Genomic DNA, 22,873 nt, shown 5'->3' with positions numbered 1-22,873 from the left:
GGTTAAATGCCCGCTAAACTTTATTATGCTTCTTAAGTGTCTCCACTCCTTCTCCCCCCCGTCTAAAGGACTTACCGTTATTATTGGCTCATTGGAGTTTTCAGTACCTAGGAAGACCTGAAGTAGGTTAAATGCCCGCTAAACTTTATTATGCTTCTTAAGTGTCTCCACTCCTTCTCCCCCCCGTCTAAAGGACTTACCGTTACTGTGGCAGCCGTTTACCTTCATCTTCATCGCGCAGACAGCGCTCCTCCGCTTTCCCTGGCCCCCGCCTTCATGATTTGTTTGTGTGTGTGTGCGCGGTCGGTAGATGCAGCTCGCGGTTCGGTCGATCCAGCTCGCGGTTACAACGGGGCCGGTCGATCCAGCTCGAGGATTTCCATGTGAGTGCCCACGAGCTTGAAGGTCAAAGACACTCTTCTGGACTCGCGGATTAGGACACCCACGTGGGACAGGCCCTTTACCTACACTAGTTTGAAGTGAATACAAAGTCTTATTCAATGTTGTTTTATACTCACCCTTTAGAAACTCCAGCTCTGTCATTTACTATTTTGACTTCCTTAACAGTTCCATACTGTGCAAAAAACTTTCTTAGATCATTTTCATTTGTCTGGAAAAAAAAAGTAAAGTTTCCTGAACCACAAATGGTCTTGAATTTGAAATCTTCTACTTGATGAAAATAAATTAAGGCAACAAGCGCAGACACAACTAACTTTAAAATCGATTCCTCCTACAAAGATCCGATTAGGAATGACTGTTCCAAATCTCGGGGCACTGGTTGGATTGCTATTATTCAGTGGCACTGGTGAAACTGGGTTTGGAGATGGTGATGACGAATCCATTTGTGGCAGATTAGTACTTTGCTGCTGTAAAAGAAAAGTTTAAAACAAAAATCAACTCACAAATTTAAAACATGGTCTAATAAATCAATTCATGGAATCAGTCTTGCAAATCCATATTTATAACCCCACTGTTTCAAAAGTGGATATTTGGAAGAGGATTGGGTGTTTGGAAGATGGATGACATTGTTATTTTCAAATTCCAATACTAATACAATGCTATTTCCATCAAACTCCAAACATTTTTTAACCATTGGAAAATCTTACTTTCCAACCTACAAAGATTTAATACTTCATGCAATTCAGTATGGGAGTCCATTACCTGCATTAATTTTCCTTGGTTGCTCTGATAATTAATGTATTATTAGCATTACTGTCTTTGAAACCACTGTTAAAAAGTGTTTTGTTTGGAGGTCTATTCTTTTTTATGTGGGGGGGGGGTGGGGAAGGGGAAAACTGCTTTTCCTGGTCCCTACCTGGTCGGAGAGGCGGCTTTTCACCGGGCAGCATCTTCGACCCGTCCTCGCGGCCTACCAGCGGGGCCTGGAGCGGCGTTTCCCGAGGGGACCGGCATAACCACGGCTTCGGCGGCGGCACAGCGCTGGAGCGCTATCGCGGAGCGGGCGATGCCTTGCCCGGGTCGCCGCGCTGGAACTCCGGTGAGCTGAAGACCGCCGATGAAACATCGCGGAGCTGCCAGCTGCGGCGCTGAACTTTACATCCGGAGCCTGGGATCTCTCGCCGAGATCGCCAGTGGTGGAGCTCCATCCAGCGCGGCCTGTTGGCTTCGGAAGCCGCGGAGTCCAGTAAGGAAGCGGCCGTACCAGGTGTCCCAAGCCGCTGAGAGGGTTCTCCCGACGCCAGAGCACCATCACCCGGCGAGAAGGGCCTGAAACATCCGGCCGCCGTAGCGGCGACCTCAATAGGCCCGACTATGGGTGGACAAGGGGGATGGGGACTGGACTTTGTGCCCTCCCTTACAGTGGGAACCATTGTGGGGGGGATGTTTTTATGTTTATTGTTAAATTCTTTAATGTTGTGTCTTATCATTATTTGTGTGCTGCAATGGCAAGTCAAATTTCACTACACCAATTGGTGTACGTGATAATAAATGTCCTTTGTCCTTGTTCTCCGAGCAAAACACTTGTACCTCTCCAGGTTTATGTTCTTAATGTAACTAAATTGTAATTAGAAATGTTATACAGAACTAAGCATGCAATTGTTCAATCACAGAATTCTTACTGAGCCAGAAGAAATCCATTCACCTTGTCGCATCTATAATGCCCCATGTACGAGTAATCCAGCTAGTCCGACACCCCTGCCTTGTTTCTAGTCTGCCAATACATCCTTTCAAATACTTAGCAAGTTTCTTTTTGCATGCAACAATTGAATCTGCCTATTTCAGTCCGCTGTGCAGTCTAGACCAGATCCTAGCCATCTATCTATCTATATAATATTAAAACTCTGTGTGTGTCTGGCTGGCTGGCTGTGTGTTTCTGACTTGTGACTGCCAGCCTTTGATTCGTTGCTACGCCAACACCCGACCCACAAACGCCTTGATTTTTCCATTTCGGTAGATTTCACTTTTCATTCCAAGTATCCACTCCTCATTAAATTTTGTCGTGTTTTTGTACACATTTTTTAATAAAATCCTTCCCCCCCCCCCCCCCACTCACTTTGTCGCCTCCTGCTGGCCAGTGACCATAACGGCTGCTGGCGCCCGCATCTCGCCTCAAAGACGCCATTTAAAAACAGCCGCACTGCTGATTCCGGAGCCGCTTGAGTTGGAGGACCACGTCTCCCGTGGGGGCTACGGGTAGGGAACGGCTGCGTTGGGGGAGCAGACCCAACGGGTCTGCACTTGGTCTAGTATACCTATAAAACTCTGATCTTGGATGTGTGTGTGTGTATAATCACACTGCTCGAAAAAACGACGCCCTGACGATAAAATCTTTGATTTTACTGTAGAGATTTATCCGGTCAAAAATCGGCTTACCTGAAAATTTCGAGCTTTATTTCTTCAGTAATCAAAATGTTCAAAAATGTCAAACTTAGAAAATGAAACCGCTTTGGCTGATGACGTCACAATGGCTGCACGACGTGTTCACGCGCTGCAAGTCACGTCGCCCAGTCGCGCTGCTCGCAAGACCTTTGAAAAAAATCACGCTCTTCTTGCTCACGCTGCGAGTGACGTCACCCCCCCCCCCCCATCTCGGGCCGTGGCTGCAGCCTTCTCTATGCCGCTGTGTCCTTCTCTGTGCCTGTGCCCTCCTGTGTCCTTCTCTGTGCCTCTCTCTATCCCCCTCCCTCTCTAGCCGCGCCTGCGAGTTGGGGGCTATGCGTGAGTGGATAGGGCGGGGAATGGATAAAAGGAGTGAGTTAATAATATTAATATATCATCAATGGGGGCGGTTAGTGTGTGTGTGTGTGGGGGGGGGGGTGGTTAATGTGTGTGTGTGTGTGACGCTGCAGGCCGCCCCCTCCCCCCATAACCATTGAGGGGACGGGACCCAAATGGTCCCACTTGGTCTAGTATACTTATAAAACTCTGATCTTGGATGTGTGTGGGTGTGTGTGTGTGTGTATATATAAGCATACTGCTAGAAAAAACGATCCCAGAACGGTAACATTTTACATATTCCTGTAGAGATTTATCCCGTGAAGTCAAAAATCTCCTTATCTGAAAAATTCATGCATTATTTCTCCAGTTATTAATCAAAATGTTCAAACATTTCCAATAACTTAGAAATTCGGCTGGCTTTGGCTGATGACGTGATCTCACAATGGCTGTACGTTGTGTTCACGTCTGCTTGCTCCCCTCCTCTTCCTCTCTCTCCCTCCCCCCCCCCCCCCCCCAGCATGTGTGTGGGGTGGTGTGTGTGTGTGATGCCGCAGGACGCCCTCCTCCCCCACCCCTTCCTCCCTCCTCTCTCTCCCTCATCCTGTATGTGTGGGGGGTGGTTAGTGTGTGTGTGACACCGCAGGCTGCCCCCCCACCCCGCAACCCACTTGATCTAGCGTAAAATATTTACAATATCAAAATACTTAAATTTAAACGAGCAGCTCTCGCTGATGATGTCACTATGGCACGGCTCGAAATTAATGGTTGCCCTGGTGCCATTGACCACCCAAAGTGCCGCCAGGCAACCTAAACGGCTTGCCACTGCAGATACTGGTTTATACCGAAGATAGACACAAAAAACTGGAGTAACTCCGCGGATTAGGCAGCATCTCTGGAGAAAAGGAACGTGACGGCTGTATTGCGGGGCAAAGATATTAGGTGCAGGGTGACGAAGGGTCGGAGTGAATGACGGGCCCCGAACAGCGGCAGCAACAGCGGCTCCATCTCCTCCTCTTCTCGCACCCCGCCCGCCCTGATAGCGGCCGCTTCTTGCAAATCCGCTAACGGCGCTTTCTAAACAAACTCTTCCGCACGCCGAGGCCGGGAGGGAGGGCCTCCTTCCGCCATCAGATGCAGCTGCACCAAAGATCATATAGCTATAGAATCTTTGAGCTGCATCGCTCGGCCCCGCACCTTGCTGTTGGCTGGCGGAGGAGGGGAGGCAGTGGCGAAGATCCCAACCGCCTCCTCCTTTGGCGGCGACACTTGGTGGTGGACAGGGACGGCCAAGGCTATGTTGTTCGAGGAGCGCTGACCTTCCTTCCTCCCCCCCCTCCCTCTCTCTCTCTCTCGTACGCCCCCCTCCACTTATCCTGGGACCCCTCCTCCATCCCGCCCTGATCCCCATTCCACCCTCTATTCAGTCCTCACTGATATCCCCTGTGCTCCCCTCCCCATCTACCCCCTAATCTATTCATCCTCCGTTGATCACCCTATCCACCTCGCATTGATTCTCCTGCCACCCACCCATCCATCCTACTCTGGTTCCCCAATTGATCCTGTACTTACCCTCCTTCCCATCCATCTTGCACTTCTCCTCCATTCATCCTGTCCTGACCCCCCCCCCAATTCATCCTGTCCTGACCCCTCCATTCATCCTGTACTGATCCCCCCCCCCATTCATCCTGTACTGAGCCCCTCATTCATCCTGTAGTGATTCCCATTCATCCTGCAGACGCTCCGATCCACACTGTACTGCCCCCCCCCCATTCATATTGTACTGATCCCCCCCCTTCATCCTGTGCTGATCCCCCCCACTCCCCCAGTACTGATGCCCCCATTCAAGAAGAATGGGGGGAGCAGTCTGAAGGTCTCGACCCTAAACGTTGCCTACTTCCTTCGCTCCATAGATGCTGCCTCACCCGCTGAGTTTCTCCACCATTTTTGTCTACCCCCATTCATCCTATACTAACCCCCCATTCATCCTATACTGATCACCCCTCCCCCATCCCGTACTGATCTACCCATTCAACACCACTGACACCCCCCGTGCTCTCCCCTCACAATTGTACATACTCCAACCAACACTTACTAATTCACCCGCCTCAATCCATCCATACCGCACCGATTGCCTTCTCAACACCCCCTCCCCCCCCCCGCCATCTCTCCACCCGCACTGATTCACACACACCCCCTCCCTGATCCTATTATGCTGGAAATGTCTTCAGAGCGAACATTGACTATGTTTGATAAAGGAATGCAATCAAATGTGTTTTAATTCCCAATGTTATTATTTGTTTTAGTCCATAAAGATGGATTAAATTGTGAACACATGAAACATTAAAACCGCAGTGTTCGATTGTCACTGCTACTGTTGACACTTTATTACAGAATTCATTTAAAACGGCAAATCAATTCACAACTATATGTTGGATTTATCCAGGTTTTACTTCTAGTCGGTCATATACATCACAAATATGGCCAGGAGATATTTCAGTTGAAATTTTAACGTTAATTCTGATGTGGGAATGATGGAAACAGCGTTTTAACAAAAAAATTTTTTTTTAAATCGTTGGAACTGGTTATCTACATTGCTGTTCACAACACGTAAATCTAATCTGAATGTCCGGTAATGTGGCATTTTGACACCTTTAAACATATTACCAAAAGAACATTTGCTGCAGTTATGTCCTTTGGCCATCTCGTCAGTTAGTGCAATGTTTAACCAGTCAGATGGGTATAGTCGGTTTTAACAGCTATTATCATAAAATGCCTTTAGAAATTTCCTTGTAACCTGTATATTTTGTTATGGATAAATTATGTGGGAAGCGAGTGTTTCTGTACCAATAGCAATAACGACCCATGCTATGGCCATGTCATGGTAATTTTTGGTCCTTCACAGAAAACATGCTTGCATCAATCTGTGGTGTGCATGGTTAAGTATATTTGTTACCATGGTACAGGATTTATTGACACAGGTTGATCATACGCTGAATAATCCAACCACATTTTTGTTTGGAAATGGAAAGAACTAATAGAAATTGCATTAATTGCAACGTGTAAAAAGAGATGATACTGTATTGTAATTTTGCTGCATGTCATTGTGGTATAGATCATGTCTTGATTGCTGAATATGTTTAGTTTGTGACTTTATCATGCAAACCGTCTTAAATGGCCACCTATACTGTCATTTGGCAACCTAAAAACCTGCCAAGGTTGCCCGGCTGGCAACAGTGAAAAAGAGTTAAGACTGAATGGGTCTGCTCGGCTTCAGTCACACAATCTTCCACGTGCTTCGAGCGACGTCACCCACCCCCCCCACGGTTATTCAAAAGACGCAGAAAGAACGAGCCCAGAGATGAAGTCGGGCCCTGTACTCGAGTGCCCACTCGAGTCGCTGGGTGCCGATACGCATGTGTGTGTGCGTGAGCGAAAGGGACAGGGAGGATCTCCATATGTTTGTATTGCCCCACGGGGCTCTTTTGCCTTCAACCCCAATTCTTCATCTTCTCTTTCCACTCCTCTACCCGGTCTCGTCTCGTCTCCCCCCCCCCCCCCCCTTTTTCTCTCTGACCTCTCTCTACCCTCCTCCCTCTCCCTAACCCCCTCCAGCCGCACCTGCGCAGTTGGGGGCTTTGTATGAATGGATAGGGCAGGGGATGGGGTAAAAGGAGTGAATTAATAATATTAATATCAGGGGGGGGGGGGGGGGGGAAAAGAGTGTGTGTGTGTGTGGTGGTTAATGTATAGTATTGTGTGTGTAGGAAGGAACTGCAGATGCTGGTTTAAACTGAAGACAAGACACAAAAAGCTGGAGTTACTCAACAGGTCAGACAGAATCTCTAGACAAAAAGGAAATATTACGTTTTGGGTTGGGTCTGAAAAAGGTTCCTGCAGATGGGCCGAAGGAAGTGGAAAGAAATAATATAAATTGCATTTATTGCAACGTGTAAAAAGAGATGAGATACTGTATTGTAATTTTACTGCATGTCATTGTGGTATAGATCATGTCTTGATTGGTGAATATGTTTAATGTGTGACTTTATTTGAAGCAGAAATAATTTGTGAATGCTTCATTGACCATAATTCTGACTGGTAACTACGCACTTCGTCCGAGCACATTATCGCATACATCATGCAAGCCATCTTAAATGATCACCTAAACTGTCATTTGGCAACCTAAAAACCTGCCGAGGTTGCCCGGCTAGCAACAAGGAACAAAAGTTAAGTGGGAGCCCTGCTCTGCCTCCCTCTCCAGGTTGTGGTGAGTATTGGGACCTATGGGTGAGTGGCGGAGTATTGCGTTCGGGAACCAGCCCTCCCCTGTGACGCCGCGCCCCGCCCCGCACCCTTCAAACTCTATCCCCCTCACCCACTCTATCCCCCCCATCCCCCTCTAGCATGCCTGCGCAGTTGGGATCTATGCGTGACTATATAGGGCATGGGATGGGATAAAAGGAGCAAATGGATAATATGAATACGATATCAAGGGGGGGGGGGGGGAGGGATTAGTGTGTGTCTGTGACACCACAGGCCGCCCCCCCCCCTCCCTCCCCACAACCGCGTGTTGAGGGGACTTGACCCAACGGGTCCCACTTGGTCTAGTCCTTATAAATGTTTTTCTCAGATCTTCTAGCAATCACTTTTTCAGTCGACAATTGTACAATTTCTCATTCTTCTCTCACAACAATTTTATTGTTCACATATTGATATCCCTATATTGTGCAGGAAGGAACTGCAGATTGAATTGAATTGAATTGAATGCCTTTATTGTCATTCAGACCTTACGGTCTGAACGAAATTTCGTGCCTGCAGTCATACATACATCATACAATAATAACAACAATAAACACAAATTAACACCACCACAGTGAGTCCTCCAAGCACCTCACTGTGGTGGAGGCAAAAATCTTAGGGCAGCAGTCTCTTCCCTCCTCTTCTCCCTGTGCGCTGAGGCGATTCCCCACCGGGCGATGGTACAAACAGTCCCGCGGCTCACCGAACCCCGCAACGGGCCGGCTCAAACACCGCGGCCTGGGGTGGTAGAAGCTGCCGCCCTCCAGTCCAATGGACGTAGCCGCTGGCCCGCGGCTCAACCCCGGACCCAGGTCACCGCCGCCAGAACGCCGTCCCAGCCACCGGAGCACCGTTCCAGCCCCGAGCCGGATCGTCCTCACGTGAGTGCCGTTCCTCCCTCGGACTAGGCCACTCCGAAGGGAGTGCCGTTCCTCCCTCGGGCTGGGCTGGGCCACTCCGACGGGAGTGCCGTTCCTCCCTCGGGCTGGGCCACTCCGACGGGAGTGCCGTTCCTCCCTCGGGCTGGGCCACTCCGACGGGAGTGCCGTTCCTCCCTCGGGCTGGGCCACTCCGACGGGAGTGCCACAGCCCCTCACGGGAGAGTCTCGGCCCCTCGCCAGGCCGTCCTCACGGGAGCGCAGTTCCAGCCCCGAGCTGGGCCGCCCTCACGGGAGCGAGCCCAGGGCGAGTCCTGACTGGCTCTGCCTCCGGAGTCCCGAGGTCGCCAGCTCCGCCATTAGGCCTCAGCGCAGACGGAGGCAGAGAAGGGGGATACGACGAAAAAGTCGTATTCCCCCCCAAGGGAGAGACAGCAAACCCCGTTTCAACCCCCCACCCCTCCCCCCACATAAACACAACCTAAAAACCAAAAACGCAACTAGACAAAACGGGGAAAAAAACCACAAAAAAGTAAAGACAAACGGACTGCAGGCGAGCCCGCAGCCGTTCCCAGCGCCGCCACTTCCGGTGCTGGTTTACACTGAAGATAGACACAAAATGCTGGAGTAGCAGCGGGGTGGCAGCATTTCTGGAGAGAAGAAATGAATGACTTTTCAGGTTGAGACCCTTCTTCTGAAGGGTGTCGACCCAAAATGTCACACATTCCTTCTCTCCAGAAATGCTGCCGTCCCGCTGTTATTCTGGCATTTTGTGCCTATCCCTTTCTATATTTACCTTCTTAAGAAAATAATCAAAGAAATTAAATATTTTGATCCTACATTCTGGGTCTACTTTTCAATATTTCTTCATTTGTGAAGGGAAATTAAAAGATAAGTGTTCAGGATTATTATTGTTTCAACAAAAGCATCCAAAATTGAATTTTTTTTTTTTAAAAGACTCTGCTCCGCCATTCCATTTTTTTCTGCTATACTTATCCATAAATAGGGATACATCAGAATCACATACATACTTGCAGTACAAATGCAGATAAATTACGTTTAACCAATTCCCCACAAAATACACAACTTTCTCCGTGACTGGGCTTGAACCAACTCAATTGCATTAGGAATAACCAATTCTGGATAAAACCTCAAAAGTGAAAGGATTGAGAAATGTTTCTCAGCCCTTACAAGATCAATAATGTTTAAATATTACTATTATTATTATTATCACTCTAGTGTTACATTTCAGTGATATTTACATAGGAAGTCCAAGGATCATTCGTGATTGTTCTTTTTACAAAAAAAACCTCGAGTTCTATTAATTAAAAAAATTAGCTGCCTTTGATAGTATACACTACACATCAGAATGTATTCACATTTTCTCGTCCACATGAACCGACATTACAGTAGAAGGTAGATCACATGAAGTATTAAATGAAGAAACAAAATGCTGGAGTATTCAGCAGATCAGGGTTCTCTGGAGAACATGGATAGGTGATGTTTTGGGTCAGAACCCTACTTCAGACTGATTCTGGCAGTGGTGGGGAAGAAATCTGGAAGAGGAGAGGCAAGACAAAGCATGGCAAGTGATAGGTGGATACAGGTGAGGGTGCTTTTGGATAGGCAGACAATTGGACAAAGGCCAGAGACGAAAAGGCCAAAGATGTAAGAACTGCAAACTGTGAAGCAGGAAGAAGGAACCTAGATGGAAGAGGCAGGGACAAATGAGTGCAAGTCAAGGTGTTGCACAGGGATGTGAAGGTGGTGGTTTTGCTAAGTTACCTAAAATTGGAGGTTAATGTTCATACCATTGGGGTTTAAGCTACCCAAGCGGATGGAATGGCAGGTCCAAGTGGACCTGCCATTCCACCAGTTGAAGTTACCCAGGCAGAATTCCGGCCCCACCCTTTTTCCCCACATCCCATCTGGACACACCCATTTCTCCCCTCACCTCCTTTCCTTCCTCTGGTTTCACAATTCACAACTCTTCTATCTTTATCTCACACCTTTAGTCTTTTCATTTCTGGCATTTGTCAACCATATGTCTATACAAAACTTCCTTCATCTGAATCCACTAATTACTTCCTGGCTTTGTCCTGCCCCTTCTACCTTCCAGCTTTCTCCCCCACTGCTCCTCTAATCATAATCAGTCTGTACAAGGGTTCCGAATTGAAATGTCACCTATCCATGTTGGCCAGAGACGCTGCCTGACCTGCTGAATTACTCTAGCAGTCTTTTTTTGTAAACAATCTGCAGTTCCTTATTTCTCCATTGGACTATTAAAAGGACACAATGCTCATGTCACCATTAATGGCCTGCCAGAGGAATCAAGGCAACTTCTTGTTTGATTGCTACAATTATTAAATTTCTCCAGTCTGTTTTTCATTCAGTTTAGAGATGCAGCGCAGAAACAGGCCCTTCTGCCCAGTCCACAACAATCCCCACACATTAACCACTATCCTACACACACTTGGGACAATTTACACTTATACCAAGCCAATTAACCTGCAAACCTATACGTCTTTGGAGTGTGGGAGGAAACAGAAGATCTCGGAGAAAACCCACATGATCACGGGGAGAATGTACAAACTCCATACAGACAGCGCCCGTAGTGAGTTTTTGAACCCGGGTCTTCAACGCAGCAAGTGTTGTAAGGCATCAACTCTACCGCTGCGACACCTTGCCACCCAAAATCTTCTAACGTTTATTATATGATCCCCAATTCCAGCAGAGATTTTTCTCTGTGAATTGTTCGTAGCTCAAACAGTTTGCGGGCCAAAAATGTGGCCGCAAACCGAATTCCCACATGCAGAAGATGCCTGTAGATATGCAGCAGTTCAAAAATCCATACTGCAATCTCCCAAACACTTGTGTGAATGTACAGACTATATAGCTCGTTCTGACATTACATGATTGATGCGATCGTAAGAAATCTTGCATTATACAAAATTGTGTGAATGGGGAAAAGATGTTCAGGGCTAGAGTTTCAGAATCGCAATAACAAAGTTAGTTTTTTCCACAGGCTTTTCAAAAATGAAAGTTTTCCCCCTCAAAAGCAACAATTTTTGTCACTGCAAACTAAAAATACTGAAGGCTGTGTATTATTGCATAAGTGTCAATAGAAGCGATTGTTTGTCAATTTCAATAACGAAATGTGGCAAAACTAGTAGCCTGCATTCTTAAAAAAAACAATGGTGTCTGATTTCTGATGGGACGTTGCATGGAAACAGTATATTTCTCCTGGACCTTTATCCCCAAATTGGTCTCTAATTCCCAATCGATATCATGTTATAAGCAATTTGCCCGGCTTAATATAAATTGTGTTCCCCAATTTACACTCGCATTTTATCCAATTAGCCTTATAGTAACACGTGTCATGGCTGGGCTACCTGTACATTGATCAGTTGGGAAGTCAGGCATAGATCAGCTGGGAATGACTTGAAATTGTCATTCACAATTACCAGGTCTGGCAATACAACTGAATGAAATAAAGTATGGGTTCTTTTGCAATTTTGCTAAGTAGCCAGTCACTCTAAGCCACACCCAGAGATCCTGCTGTGCAAGGATCCATGAGTATGTACCAACATCAGGAAAATCTCATTAACTTGGATAGAATACACGCTCCAGTCACTTCCTTGGATATTTACCACGATAGAATCAACTATCTCACTAAAGACAAGTATGGCAGACTGGGGTCAACGAACTCTTAAAGTTCTCAAAACATTCACCAGCTAGTCTTATTACAAGGCTCAGTTCCAAGATTGGACGTTGCATGGTTGTGCAGACTTATGACAATGAACAGAAAACTGATCTTTGAAACTTTGATTATAGAATATTTCCTCTTCTCAATAATGTTTTTTTCGTTTAATTATATTAGTGAACAGTTTACAATTTTGCATTTCTATTAAGCATTTATAATAAAAATCACTATGAAAATAAGAAACCTTTTACAGGAATGAGAATTTCTTCTCCCTGAATTGAGTTTAGCTCAACTGTTGAATTTGTTGCTTCACATTTTTAGAACCAATCTTTTTATGAACAGTGAAACCCACCCTAACTGCAAATTATACTTTTCAGTTTCCTACCTCCAATATTCCAACCACACTGGCCACAAAACAAAATATATTCTGAAGGGGGAGGGGGGGGGGGGGGGGGAGAAGAGAGAGACTGCCATCAAGGCAGTAAGAGCATATTTAAAAATAAGTGGGTGTAAAGGATCCCAAATAGTCATCGTGAATTAGAACTATTATGTTATGAGATTACAGATAGGTGTAGGAATATAGGATTGTAATAGCAGGTGATATTGACTGGGACTGCCTTGGGAAATTAGATGGGAGCAGAATTTGTTAAGCGTGTTCTTGAATGTTTTCTGAAGCAATATGCTGATGGCCCTAAGGGGCTACACTCAACCTGCTCTTTGGAAATGAGGCTAGGTTGATGTGGAAAAGTGGTTGAGGTGTTAGTGTGGGAACAGTTTGGGGGCACAGAACATGCTTCTATTAGTTTCAAAATAGTTATGGAAAAAACTAGAGTCCTCTGGTAACGGTCCGAAATTGGGCAAAGGCAGGAACTCTCAAAAATTGAATACAAGAGGCGGTTTGTAGATAACATGCAAGAGGGAATATTTTAGAAGTGTGGAAGATGTTGAGAGGCCAGTATGTTGCTCATAAGAGCAAATATTAGGGAACCTTGGTTGACAAGAGGGACAAAAAAGGGGCAATGGTGAGTCAATGTAGTTATCTATGTATGAGAACTACTTGAAGCTTAAAGTTTATTTTCAATTCTGCTCTTCAACTTTTCGAATGAAGATTAGGGAACAAAAATCTCAATACTTCCATGAAATCACAATGCCTTGTTTCAATCTGCAATTATCAATTGTTGTTTTACAGCATCGTTATTTTCCAGCTTCCGCCTGCCTAATTTCGACGAACATTTGCAGCACGCTTTCTTACCTGCAGTGTCAAGAACCATGCATTGTTCATTTCCGATCAGTAAGTGAATCCATGATTTTCAGTTTCATAACAATCTTAAACATTCTCCAAGAAATCCTAGCTGTTAGAAAACGCGAGGTGGTCGAGGGAAGCGAAAGTTTGTACTTATTTATACTTAACCCCCCCCCCCCCAAAACTGAAACCGCAACAAAAACCATTGATTAAATAAATGAACGACGATCACACATCAGGAAAATCACTGCTAAGCGTGCAAAATCCCAGTGCCATCTTTGCACTTCCAGCTATCGCGGCGGGGTTGAGGTTTTAATTGACTTTCAAACCACCTGGAGCCCGGCCGGGCGACGCGGGCAGTTACTCGGCGCTCGCGGCCCCCCGGCCGCCCCGCCCACAGCTACACGACGACCGGAGAAGCCGCGCCATTTACGTCCAGAGAGCGTTCACTTTCCAAAAATATTAAAGACGCCGCCCGTTCCCTCCTTTAAACCCCTTCCACATTCTCATTTGTTTCGCCCCATCTTCAGTTCACACAGTAACCAATAAAGCGAGACACCCTGCAAGCCAAGCCAACCCAACCCAACCCGCCGCCATTTTCAGGCACACCTGTTTGATTTTTTCTCTCTCTTCTCTTCCGCCCTCCCCCCCTCCCTCCTCCTCCCGCCCCCCGTTATTCTGTCCGCCTGTTTTGCTTCCCGGCGCCAGACGAGCGAGAAGAGTCGGAGTCGGGGGGCCCCGGGTAATTTACAGCGAGTCGCCGCCGGCGCTTGGTGCCCGAGCAAACTGGCGAGAACTGGAACCAGTGCGCCAGCGCAACGGCTTTTGGCGGGAAGCTGCAGGGAGGCGACGCCCGCCCGCCCCCTCCCCCGGGGCCAAGGCAGCCCGCGGGGCATCGCCGACAAAACATAACTCTCGCAACACAGCCGTCTCGGATGCTTTCATTTCGACCGTTAAAGTCTATACCCCACCGCATATATCTCGCCAGCAACGTAAGTTATCCAAATTATACCACAAATAACACCACCACTGGTGTCACCCACCGCCCTCGCGTTCAACCAACACCAAATGACTTCTTATGGGCAAATCAAAAAGCTGAGGACTGAATTCTATCGACATCGACGTCCCTCGAATGATCACTTTGTTCAAATCATAAATTTATTCCAATTCAATTCAACAATTCAACTTTCGATCTTCTGGACGTTAATCGACGGCCGAGCCGGTATCAAGTGTAAAATGTTCAATGAAAACACTGCGATCGGAGGTCACTCAAGTCCCCTCCCTCCGCACACAGAGAAATATAAATATAGTATCATTATTATTATTTTTAAAACACGGGGCGATGAAAGTCCCAAAGGCCGCGCTCGGTCTGGGCGTCGAGCTGAAGCCACGGCGTGGCCGCCCGCTTCGTCAGCCTCGCCCAGCAGCATCTCGCCTTTCCCCCCAAAGTTATAAATAATTTCCACATCAGATCCTGTGGACACGCACTGGGAATGAGTGTACAGCCGAGCGATGCCTGCAATCGCTCGCAAAGTGCGTGGAAAACAAGTTGGAGCCATCCCTCCTTCTCCCTACCGTCCCACGTACTCACCGCTCCTTCGCTGTCCATCTGCTCAGTCAGGTCAGCCTCGGGCGTTTTTTATTCTCTCTCTGTGTGTTAGGTGTTAGGAGGGTGGTACCGATTTTATTCAAGCGCAACAAAAAAAAAACCCCCAGCCGGTTCCCTGCGTCGTTGGGTTAGTGGGCAATTGGCAGCACCTTAAATTACCGGGTTGTACCACGTCGAGCCAGCGACCGGGGGCGGCAGAAACCCCCGACCAGCTCCAACTCACGAGACCAATCAAATCCCTTATAAATGTGAACCAACATGCAGTGCCAGCGCCTGCACCCCTGCCCTCCCATTAAAAAAAACAACCTTTAACAATAGGAAACTTTGCATCCAGCTAGTACTATTTTTTTCCCATTGCCAGCAAAAAAAAAGTTTCTGCGTTCTGCAATTTTTCATTTCAGAAAATGTTTCCCTGAAGGCTCCGTGCGACTGTTGCTGTTGTCAATCATCGCTCAGCTAGTAGTTCAGAGTCAGGGCGAATGACGAGGCCGGTCGTGAATTCAATACGCGGGCTCGTGTTGGATTAGGCATTTGTCACAACGATTGTGTTGAAGAAAGAAAGCAGACAGCCACCTACCCAGAAGTTCATTGCCGCAGTTTGCTTCGAGGGCTCGTTAGCGGAGGGTGTGCAGTTTGCCCCTGCGAGGGGGAGCGCGTCATTAAACGTTTGCTCTCATATTGGAGGGCTCTGAATTCCCGAGCCCAGCATTCCTCTTTAAGTATCAGTTGTCACACAACCCTTCAGTGGGAAATTGAAACGACGTCTCACTTGGAGGCATCAAACTGTTTGGAAAAACAAACACTTACATAATGCATCTTCTTTATTTATTAATTATTCATATGTAACATGCATCCGACTGGCCCATGCAGTACACAATTAAATAGTTTCTGTTTTTAAATGCAAAATGCAATTTTGACTGACCTCATTGACGAGTAAAAAACACTACCCAGCGTTTTCACATGATCATGATTGTATGTTTTCATGATCACCTTGAAATTAAAAAATCAGTTGAAAAAAGAGATGTAAAATTGACCCTAATATAGTGCTGTTTTCTACCGTTTGCCTTAAAAATTAAAGTACCTTTGAAAAAGTGAAGCTGGTACAAATCATTCAAATGATAACATGCATTTTCCAGAATTATGCCAATTTGTTGTGGTATTATCCATTTAGATTACAGCTCCAATAACTCTCAAGGAACTCTACACCATACACAAAGTCAGCTGCGGCATCTTCTCATAAGGCTATCAGCATATTGCTTCAGAAAAGTTTCCTTCTGGCTCTTAACAAATTCCTCTCCCCTACCTTTATTTGCCTGGCACTCACACAACTCGGATACACCCACTGATTCCGCACTGATCATTAAACTACCCATTTGTACTAATGATACCCTATTTCCACTGTTATTCTCCTCATATTCCCATCAACAAATCCCCCTCTTCAACCCTTCTACGCCCCCGCTACCACCTCCAATTCTACCATTCAACTTCACACTGGATGCATTGCACAGTGGCCAATCAGCCTACCAACCCATACATCTTTGGGATGAGGAAAAAGATAGAGCATCTGGGAGGAAACCCTTTGTGGTTGCAGTGACCATGTGCAAACTCTTTACGGGCTGCACCAGAAGTCAGTATTGAACAGAATCGCTGGAGCTGTGAGGCTGCAACTCTACCAGCTTGTGCCATTGTTTTCTCCAGCATGCAGATATCTACAATTATTGACCTTTTATTACTGTCAGGGATATTTTATAACTGTTCAATCTCAAATTCTTCTATGCTTTAAGTAACAAACAAATCAAAAACAGAAGTTCCTTTTTACTAAAATCTTATAGAAATGTGTTTTTAAACACCTGTGAACCCACCAGATGGATATATGAAAAAGGAAAAGACATTCAACTTTGCTTTGAAGACATAACAAAATGTTCTTCAGCTTGCTGCAAACAAACTGTTGACCTATTGATGTGCAGAACTGATTTAATCTCAAATCCTTTTTGTTAGCAGAAAGCACGGGATCTAGGAAGGAAAGGCAAAAGACAATTAGAAATCCTCCACATTCAACACTTGGATAGGGTGGGTGACTGACAGCTGAAGACGTCTTGAATTTACATTCTCCTACAATCTGTAAAATTGTAGTCAATGGTACTTTTTGTATGGTAGACACATGGGAAATGACAATGTTTTTCCCATTGGTGTATTCTTTTTCAAACATTTAAGCCAGGAGACCTTTATCTAAAAGGAACTTTCCTCTCTTTTCAGGAATTACAACAGAAGTACGAATTACATGCTAATATTTTTTTTAGATATTTATAATTTAGAGATTATGTAAAATTACATACGCAAGATTATAGATTTAGGGGCCCAGAAATCCTTGATGAATGTCTGAATCGACATCCCAATACAAATAAATGAATATCTTATATTTATAATACCCTTTTAGACACTGACATTCCGTCGTCAGAATCATATAGACGCGCATGGGAGAGGATGAATTGGCTCAACCCATAATGAAAGACACATGGGATGAAAGTTTACAACATATATATCATTGCTCGTTAAATACTAGACATTCCTTAATACAGTTTAAAATATTACATAGATTACACTAATCGAAGACAAAATTAAATAGGATCTTCCCAAGTACTTCCCCTCTCTGTGATAAATGTCAATTTCAAGAAGCCAATTTAACTCATACTTTTGTAACTTGTATAAAAATGCAAAATTTTTGGACGGACATTTAAAAAATTATCTCTAAAGTTATCGATAATCAACTAGACCCAGATCCAAAATTAACAATATTAGGATTATCAGAACATACCACAAACCTTACGATAAGCCAGAGACACTTTCTTGATTACAGTTTAATAACTGCGAAAAAATTAATACTTAAATTTTGGAAAATACCAGCAACCCCCACAATTAAAATGTGGATTACGGAAATGACCGAGACCTTGCATTTGGAAAAAATAAAATTTGTATTAATTGACAAACCAGAACTATTTTCCAAAATATGGTCTCCATTTATTGAATTTAAAAAAAAGTAAACTGGTTTAACACAAAATTAAAGTCACAACTTGAGTTTAGGGTTGGATGAACAACTATATTCAACATCTCCTGGATCTATCTCCACAATCTTTATATTTGTAATCTTTCTTTCTTGCTTTTTTTCCCCTTTCTATTAGTTTATAGTCTCTCTTATCTGTTTCTCTCTCTCTTTCTTTTCTCTAAAAAAAACCTTTAAAAATTGAAGCTATGTAAGAACTCTGTAACCAGTTTGTCTTGTATTATCATTGGTACATATGCTTTTAATAAAAAAAATTTAAAAAACAAAAAAACATTTAAGCCAAATACTTTGTAGTTTCTAATTAAAACCCTTCTTTCCCCTCACTTGATTTAGGATGCAAATCATTGTTTCTGATGTGTGGTCATCACTCCTCCCACTTATTTTAGTCCCGTTGAAGTTTAGATTTATTTTAAGGGAATTGTTTTTTCCCCACAATAATCTTAATCTGAATAGGTGAGTGTTAATTATTCGCTGGAACAGGAATTTCGCTATTATTTTTACTTGAACTTCTGCATGCTGTACGATAGAATGTCCTGTGCTTTAGCTCAATGCTTTAGGAGAGCTCCCCCTCCCCTCCGCCCACTTACCATCAACAACACCACAGTCACATCTGTGGAGTCTTTTAGGTTCTTTGGAACCATCATCTCTAAGGACCTTAAATGGGGGGCCACCATCGACCCCACAGTCAAAAAGGCCCAACAGAGGATGTACTTCCTGCAGCAGCTGAGGAAACACAATCTGCCACAGGCAATGATGGTCCAATTCTATACTGCCATCGTTGAGTCTGTCCTCAGCTTCTCCATCATGGTCTAGTTTGGCTCAGTCACCAAGTACGACATCCGGAGGCTGCAACGAATCGTTCGGTCAGCTGAGAAGGTTATTGGTTGCAACCTTCCCCCCATTGATGAACTGTACACTGCAAGCGAGCGGGTAAGATCATCTCTGACCCCTCTCACCCTGGCCACAAACTCTTTGAAGCACCCCTCTGGAAGGCGACTCCGGACTGTCACAGCCAGACATAAAAAACAGCTTTTTTCCATGAGCAGTAGCTCTACTCAATAACCAAAAGTCTGTAGCCTCCTTTTGCTCTCGTATTTTATTTCATTCACATGTTTAAACTATAATTTTTTATTCTTAATGTTTTATGTTTTATTCTTAATTGTTAACTGTTTGTCGTGTTGTTACTTGTAAGCGGAGCTCCAAGGCAAATTCCTTGTATGTGTACATACTTGGCCAATAAACTTATTCATCCATTTATTAATTCAATCTTTACACACTGTCAATAAAATTTGAATTAATTTTGATTATGCCACTATGGACCAGAGACGAATTGGACCCAGCCATTTTTTCACAGGTAGTTCATATAGTTTGTCATTGTTCTTTAATTCATATGGTGGCAAATTTAATCCATGAGTTAGATGTAATTAAATTATATATTCTTCCCGGTTGATGATTACATACATTGCCTAAAAGATTTCCACCTTCTTCTGTATACTTGTGGCATTGCTGTAAATCTTAATTATTTTGCCATTTTAGTACTGCCTTTCTCTGTGATAGATAAACGAAAGATCATTTGCATTAACTGACCCTACATCGAACTGGTTCAGAGGGTGCTAGAAATGCCAGAAGCAAATCTATTGAACATGAAATGGGGAGAAAAAGAGATAGGAGATATAAAGAAATATTACATATGAAGGCAGAAAGTGATGGCAGAAGGAGTAAAAATGGTATGAAGAATCCCGGGCCTCAGATTTCTCAAAAACTGTGGTAGTTATCTTATTGTTATAGATAATGGAAAGAAGACAAATGTTTAATAACCTGCATGCACACTGGAGGGAAGTAGCTCTCGTAATCAATAGCAACTCTTACTTTGTACACAACAGTTCACTGGCAGAAACATTTAAATTATCCTCATCAAATAGGACAAGGCAGCTGAAAGTCCATGCAAATGGTGAATTATTACTGTCTGCAACATCTTTCAGGACTGCAGCATTTTGTAAAAGAAAAAAAAATGTGTTTACCAGTGGGCACCAAGCCTGTGCCATCTATTTCATAGGTACACATCCTCTCCTACTTTACCACTTTATGGAGACATCCTAATAATTTGAAAAGTACTTAGTCATGGCTGATTTAGATCTTCTGATTCAAGAGTGCAACCTCCTAATATGGGTGTACTTTGTGTCTCCCACAGATCCCAAATACTTAGAGGGAGAATTATCTTATAAGCAGCTTGGCACCATATAGAATAAAAAATCTGGAATATATGAAAAGAAAATGTACATGGTAAGTAGGCTGATAAGAAGTATTTATAGTTCGAGGGCATAATTAATAAAACAATGGTGGCAAACAGGCATATAAATGTATTTATGCATTTCCCAGAGGTGGAAGGCCCAACTTAACAGTACTTTGTTCATTGATGGTGCATTCAAATTTCAGCCGAGATTTTATGTTCAGGTCATTTTATGCTCAGGTTGTGACTAACTGTAAATCCACAATCTTCTGACTCAATTGAAAGAGTGCTGGCAACAAGACAATCTTAGTACAGATAATTTGTAGCCAGCCTCATGTCTGATTGCAATTGGTCCAAACGCACTTTGCCAGGGCTTGAATTTCCACAGTTTTCTTCCCACTTTTCTGGCTTACCTACAGCCAAAAAGTTGCAGTGACCCAGGAAAATGATAGAAATAATATTTTACCTATTTCTGCAGCTGTCATGCTGGAGTTAAGATTGGGAGTACCTCCTTGTAACAATTCACCTTATAATTCATACAGTTGCCAAACACCAGTATTCCAAGTTAACACCCAATCCTTTTGGTTCTCACAATGTCAAGAGTGTTTTATTGTCATATATCATAAAGTGGAACAATGAAATTCCTATTTGCAACAGCACAACGTATATGTAAACATAGTACTCTGTAAACATCATAATAAACATCAAAAATAGATGTTCGGTACATGTAAAAAAAAAATAGTGCAAAGACAAAGACAATATCCCCCAAGTCCATGTAGTTTGGAGCATGTTTGGAGGTCGTGGCCGGATGGTTGTTTGGCAAAACTTACATTTTTCAGGCTTATATCTTCTTCCCAATGGTAGGAGTGAAATGAGAGGGTGGTGTGGGTCTCTGATGATACTGGCCGCATTTTTGAGGCAATTACTCCTGTAGATCCCTTTGGTAGTGGGAAGGTCAATACCTGTTGTGGACTGGGCAGTGTTCACCATTTTTTGCAATCTTCTTCGTTCATGGGCATTCAAGTTGCCAAATGAGGTGAGATGCAACCAGTCAATATGTTCTCTACAGTACTATAGGAGTTTAAGAGAGTATTAAGTCGACATACCGAATATCCTCATTCTTCTAAGGAAATAGTGGCGTTTTAGAGCTTTCTTTATGATTGCATCAATGTGCTGGGTCCAGGACAGATCTTCAGTGGTATGTATGCTCAGGAATTTGAAGATTTTGACTCCCCATCACCGTTCCGTAAATAAAGACAGGTTTGTGGTCCTCGGCCTTCCTCTTCTAAGTCAACAATCAGTTCCTTGGTTTTACAGACATTGAGAGCAAGCTTGTTGTTCTGGCATAATTCGGTCAGCTAATCGACCCTCCTATACTCTGACTTATCATCTTTCAGATGTAATTCGTCCAACAACGTGTTGTCTTCGGCGAATTTGAAGATGGAGTTGGAAATGTATCCAGCTACAGTCATGGGTATAGAGTAAGTAGAGCATGGGGCCTGAGCACATAGCCTTGGGGTGCTCCTGTGCTGATGGTTATCGAAGAGGAAGTGTTACTTCCAATTTGTACTGATTGTGTTTCTATTGATGAGGAAGTCAAGGAACCAGTTGCAGAGGGTTGTGCAGAGACTTAGTTCTGTGAGCTTGGTAACCAGTTTGGAGGGGATGATCATGTTGAATGCCGAGCTTATGAACAATAGTCTGTTGCTCTTTGATTCGGTTCTTTGATTTTTGTTGCAGTACTTTAAAATTAATGAGCTATGTAAATTGTTCCAAAGTTAACATTTAAAGCTGTTCTCTTCCAGAGAAGATATAAGAAGTGTCTGAAAAAAAGGATCATGAATGGCTTAGATAGAAAATAACATTTTAGATGCAAGTGATTGGTGATTATCACCTGTGTAATGGTACATATTCCAGCCAGATATCTTATACCTCTTCAACACAGGACAATTAGGTGCTAGGTAGGTCGCATCCATTTATAATAATCAAATTATGGAGGTTGTGCAAATGATTTACAGTTTTCTGTGTTCTTTGATGCCAAAAATATGTATCGCCAGCAAAGGCGATCCTCGTATCAAATTCTTAGTCACATTTTTTTGTCCGGTTTTGAGCACCTGTTCAGGATTATTGACTTCTTGGGAACTTTGCATTGACATGCATAAATGAATTGGCTGTTAGCGATCAACATTCGGCCATTCAATAAACATAACCCTTAATTAAAGTACTAGGGATATGTTCATAGTCACGTGGGCTTCGAACAATGACATCAATAGAACATAAAAACAGGAGCATGAGTAAATGAGAGCCGCTTAAGCCTGTGCTCAATGCTTAAGTCTATGCTTAATGAATCGTCCACATTGTATTAATTACAAAAATATCTAATCTTGTCCTCAACATCACCCCCCTCTGTCCAAATACTCCTTGAATCCCTTGTAGTTTAAATGTCTGTAAATCTCTGCCATGAATATACAGTATTCAATGATTTTCCTTCACAGTTTTCTGCAGGAGAGAATTCCAATAATTCACAACCTTTCCAACCATCCACATACTGCCAAGTCCCCTCTCACATATCTTACATATTTCAGTAAAATCATTTTTCATTTTTTCTAAAATTCAATGAGTATACAATATAAAGCCCAACCCAACAACTCGCCTTCATACAGTAACCCTGCC

General features: G+C 44.0%; 1 protein-coding gene across 2 annotated transcripts in view; it reads right to left on the bottom strand.

The window, feature by feature from the left end:
- boll (boule homolog, RNA binding protein) overlaps positions 1–15,568 on the bottom strand; it is a 90,272-nt gene extending 74,704 nt beyond the window's left edge. Inside the window, exons 1-3 of one of the 2 annotated variants that reach the window (XM_033023698.1) lie at positions 15,487–15,568; positions 714–866; positions 519–610 (exon numbers count right to left, since the gene is read on the bottom strand). In XM_033023698.1, coding sequence (XP_032879589.1) covers positions 519–610; positions 714–866; positions 15,487–15,498 — 257 coding nt within the window. In that variant the 5' untranslated portion in view covers positions 15,499–15,568. Of the gene's footprint in view, positions 1–518; positions 611–713; positions 867–14,891; positions 15,185–15,486 lie in introns of those variants that run through there. The other variant, XM_033023697.1, reaches the window with a different exon arrangement.
- Between the last annotated feature and the right edge of the window lie 7,305 nt (positions 15,569–22,873).

This window comes from Amblyraja radiata, chromosome 7, assembly GCF_010909765.2.
Source record: "Amblyraja radiata isolate CabotCenter1 chromosome 7, sAmbRad1.1.pri, whole genome shotgun sequence".
Classification (NCBI taxonomy): Eukaryota; Metazoa; Chordata; class Chondrichthyes; order Rajiformes; family Rajidae; genus Amblyraja; species Amblyraja radiata.
Note: the sequence above shows the minus strand (reverse complement) of the source record. Positions and strands in the feature narration are given on the sequence as shown.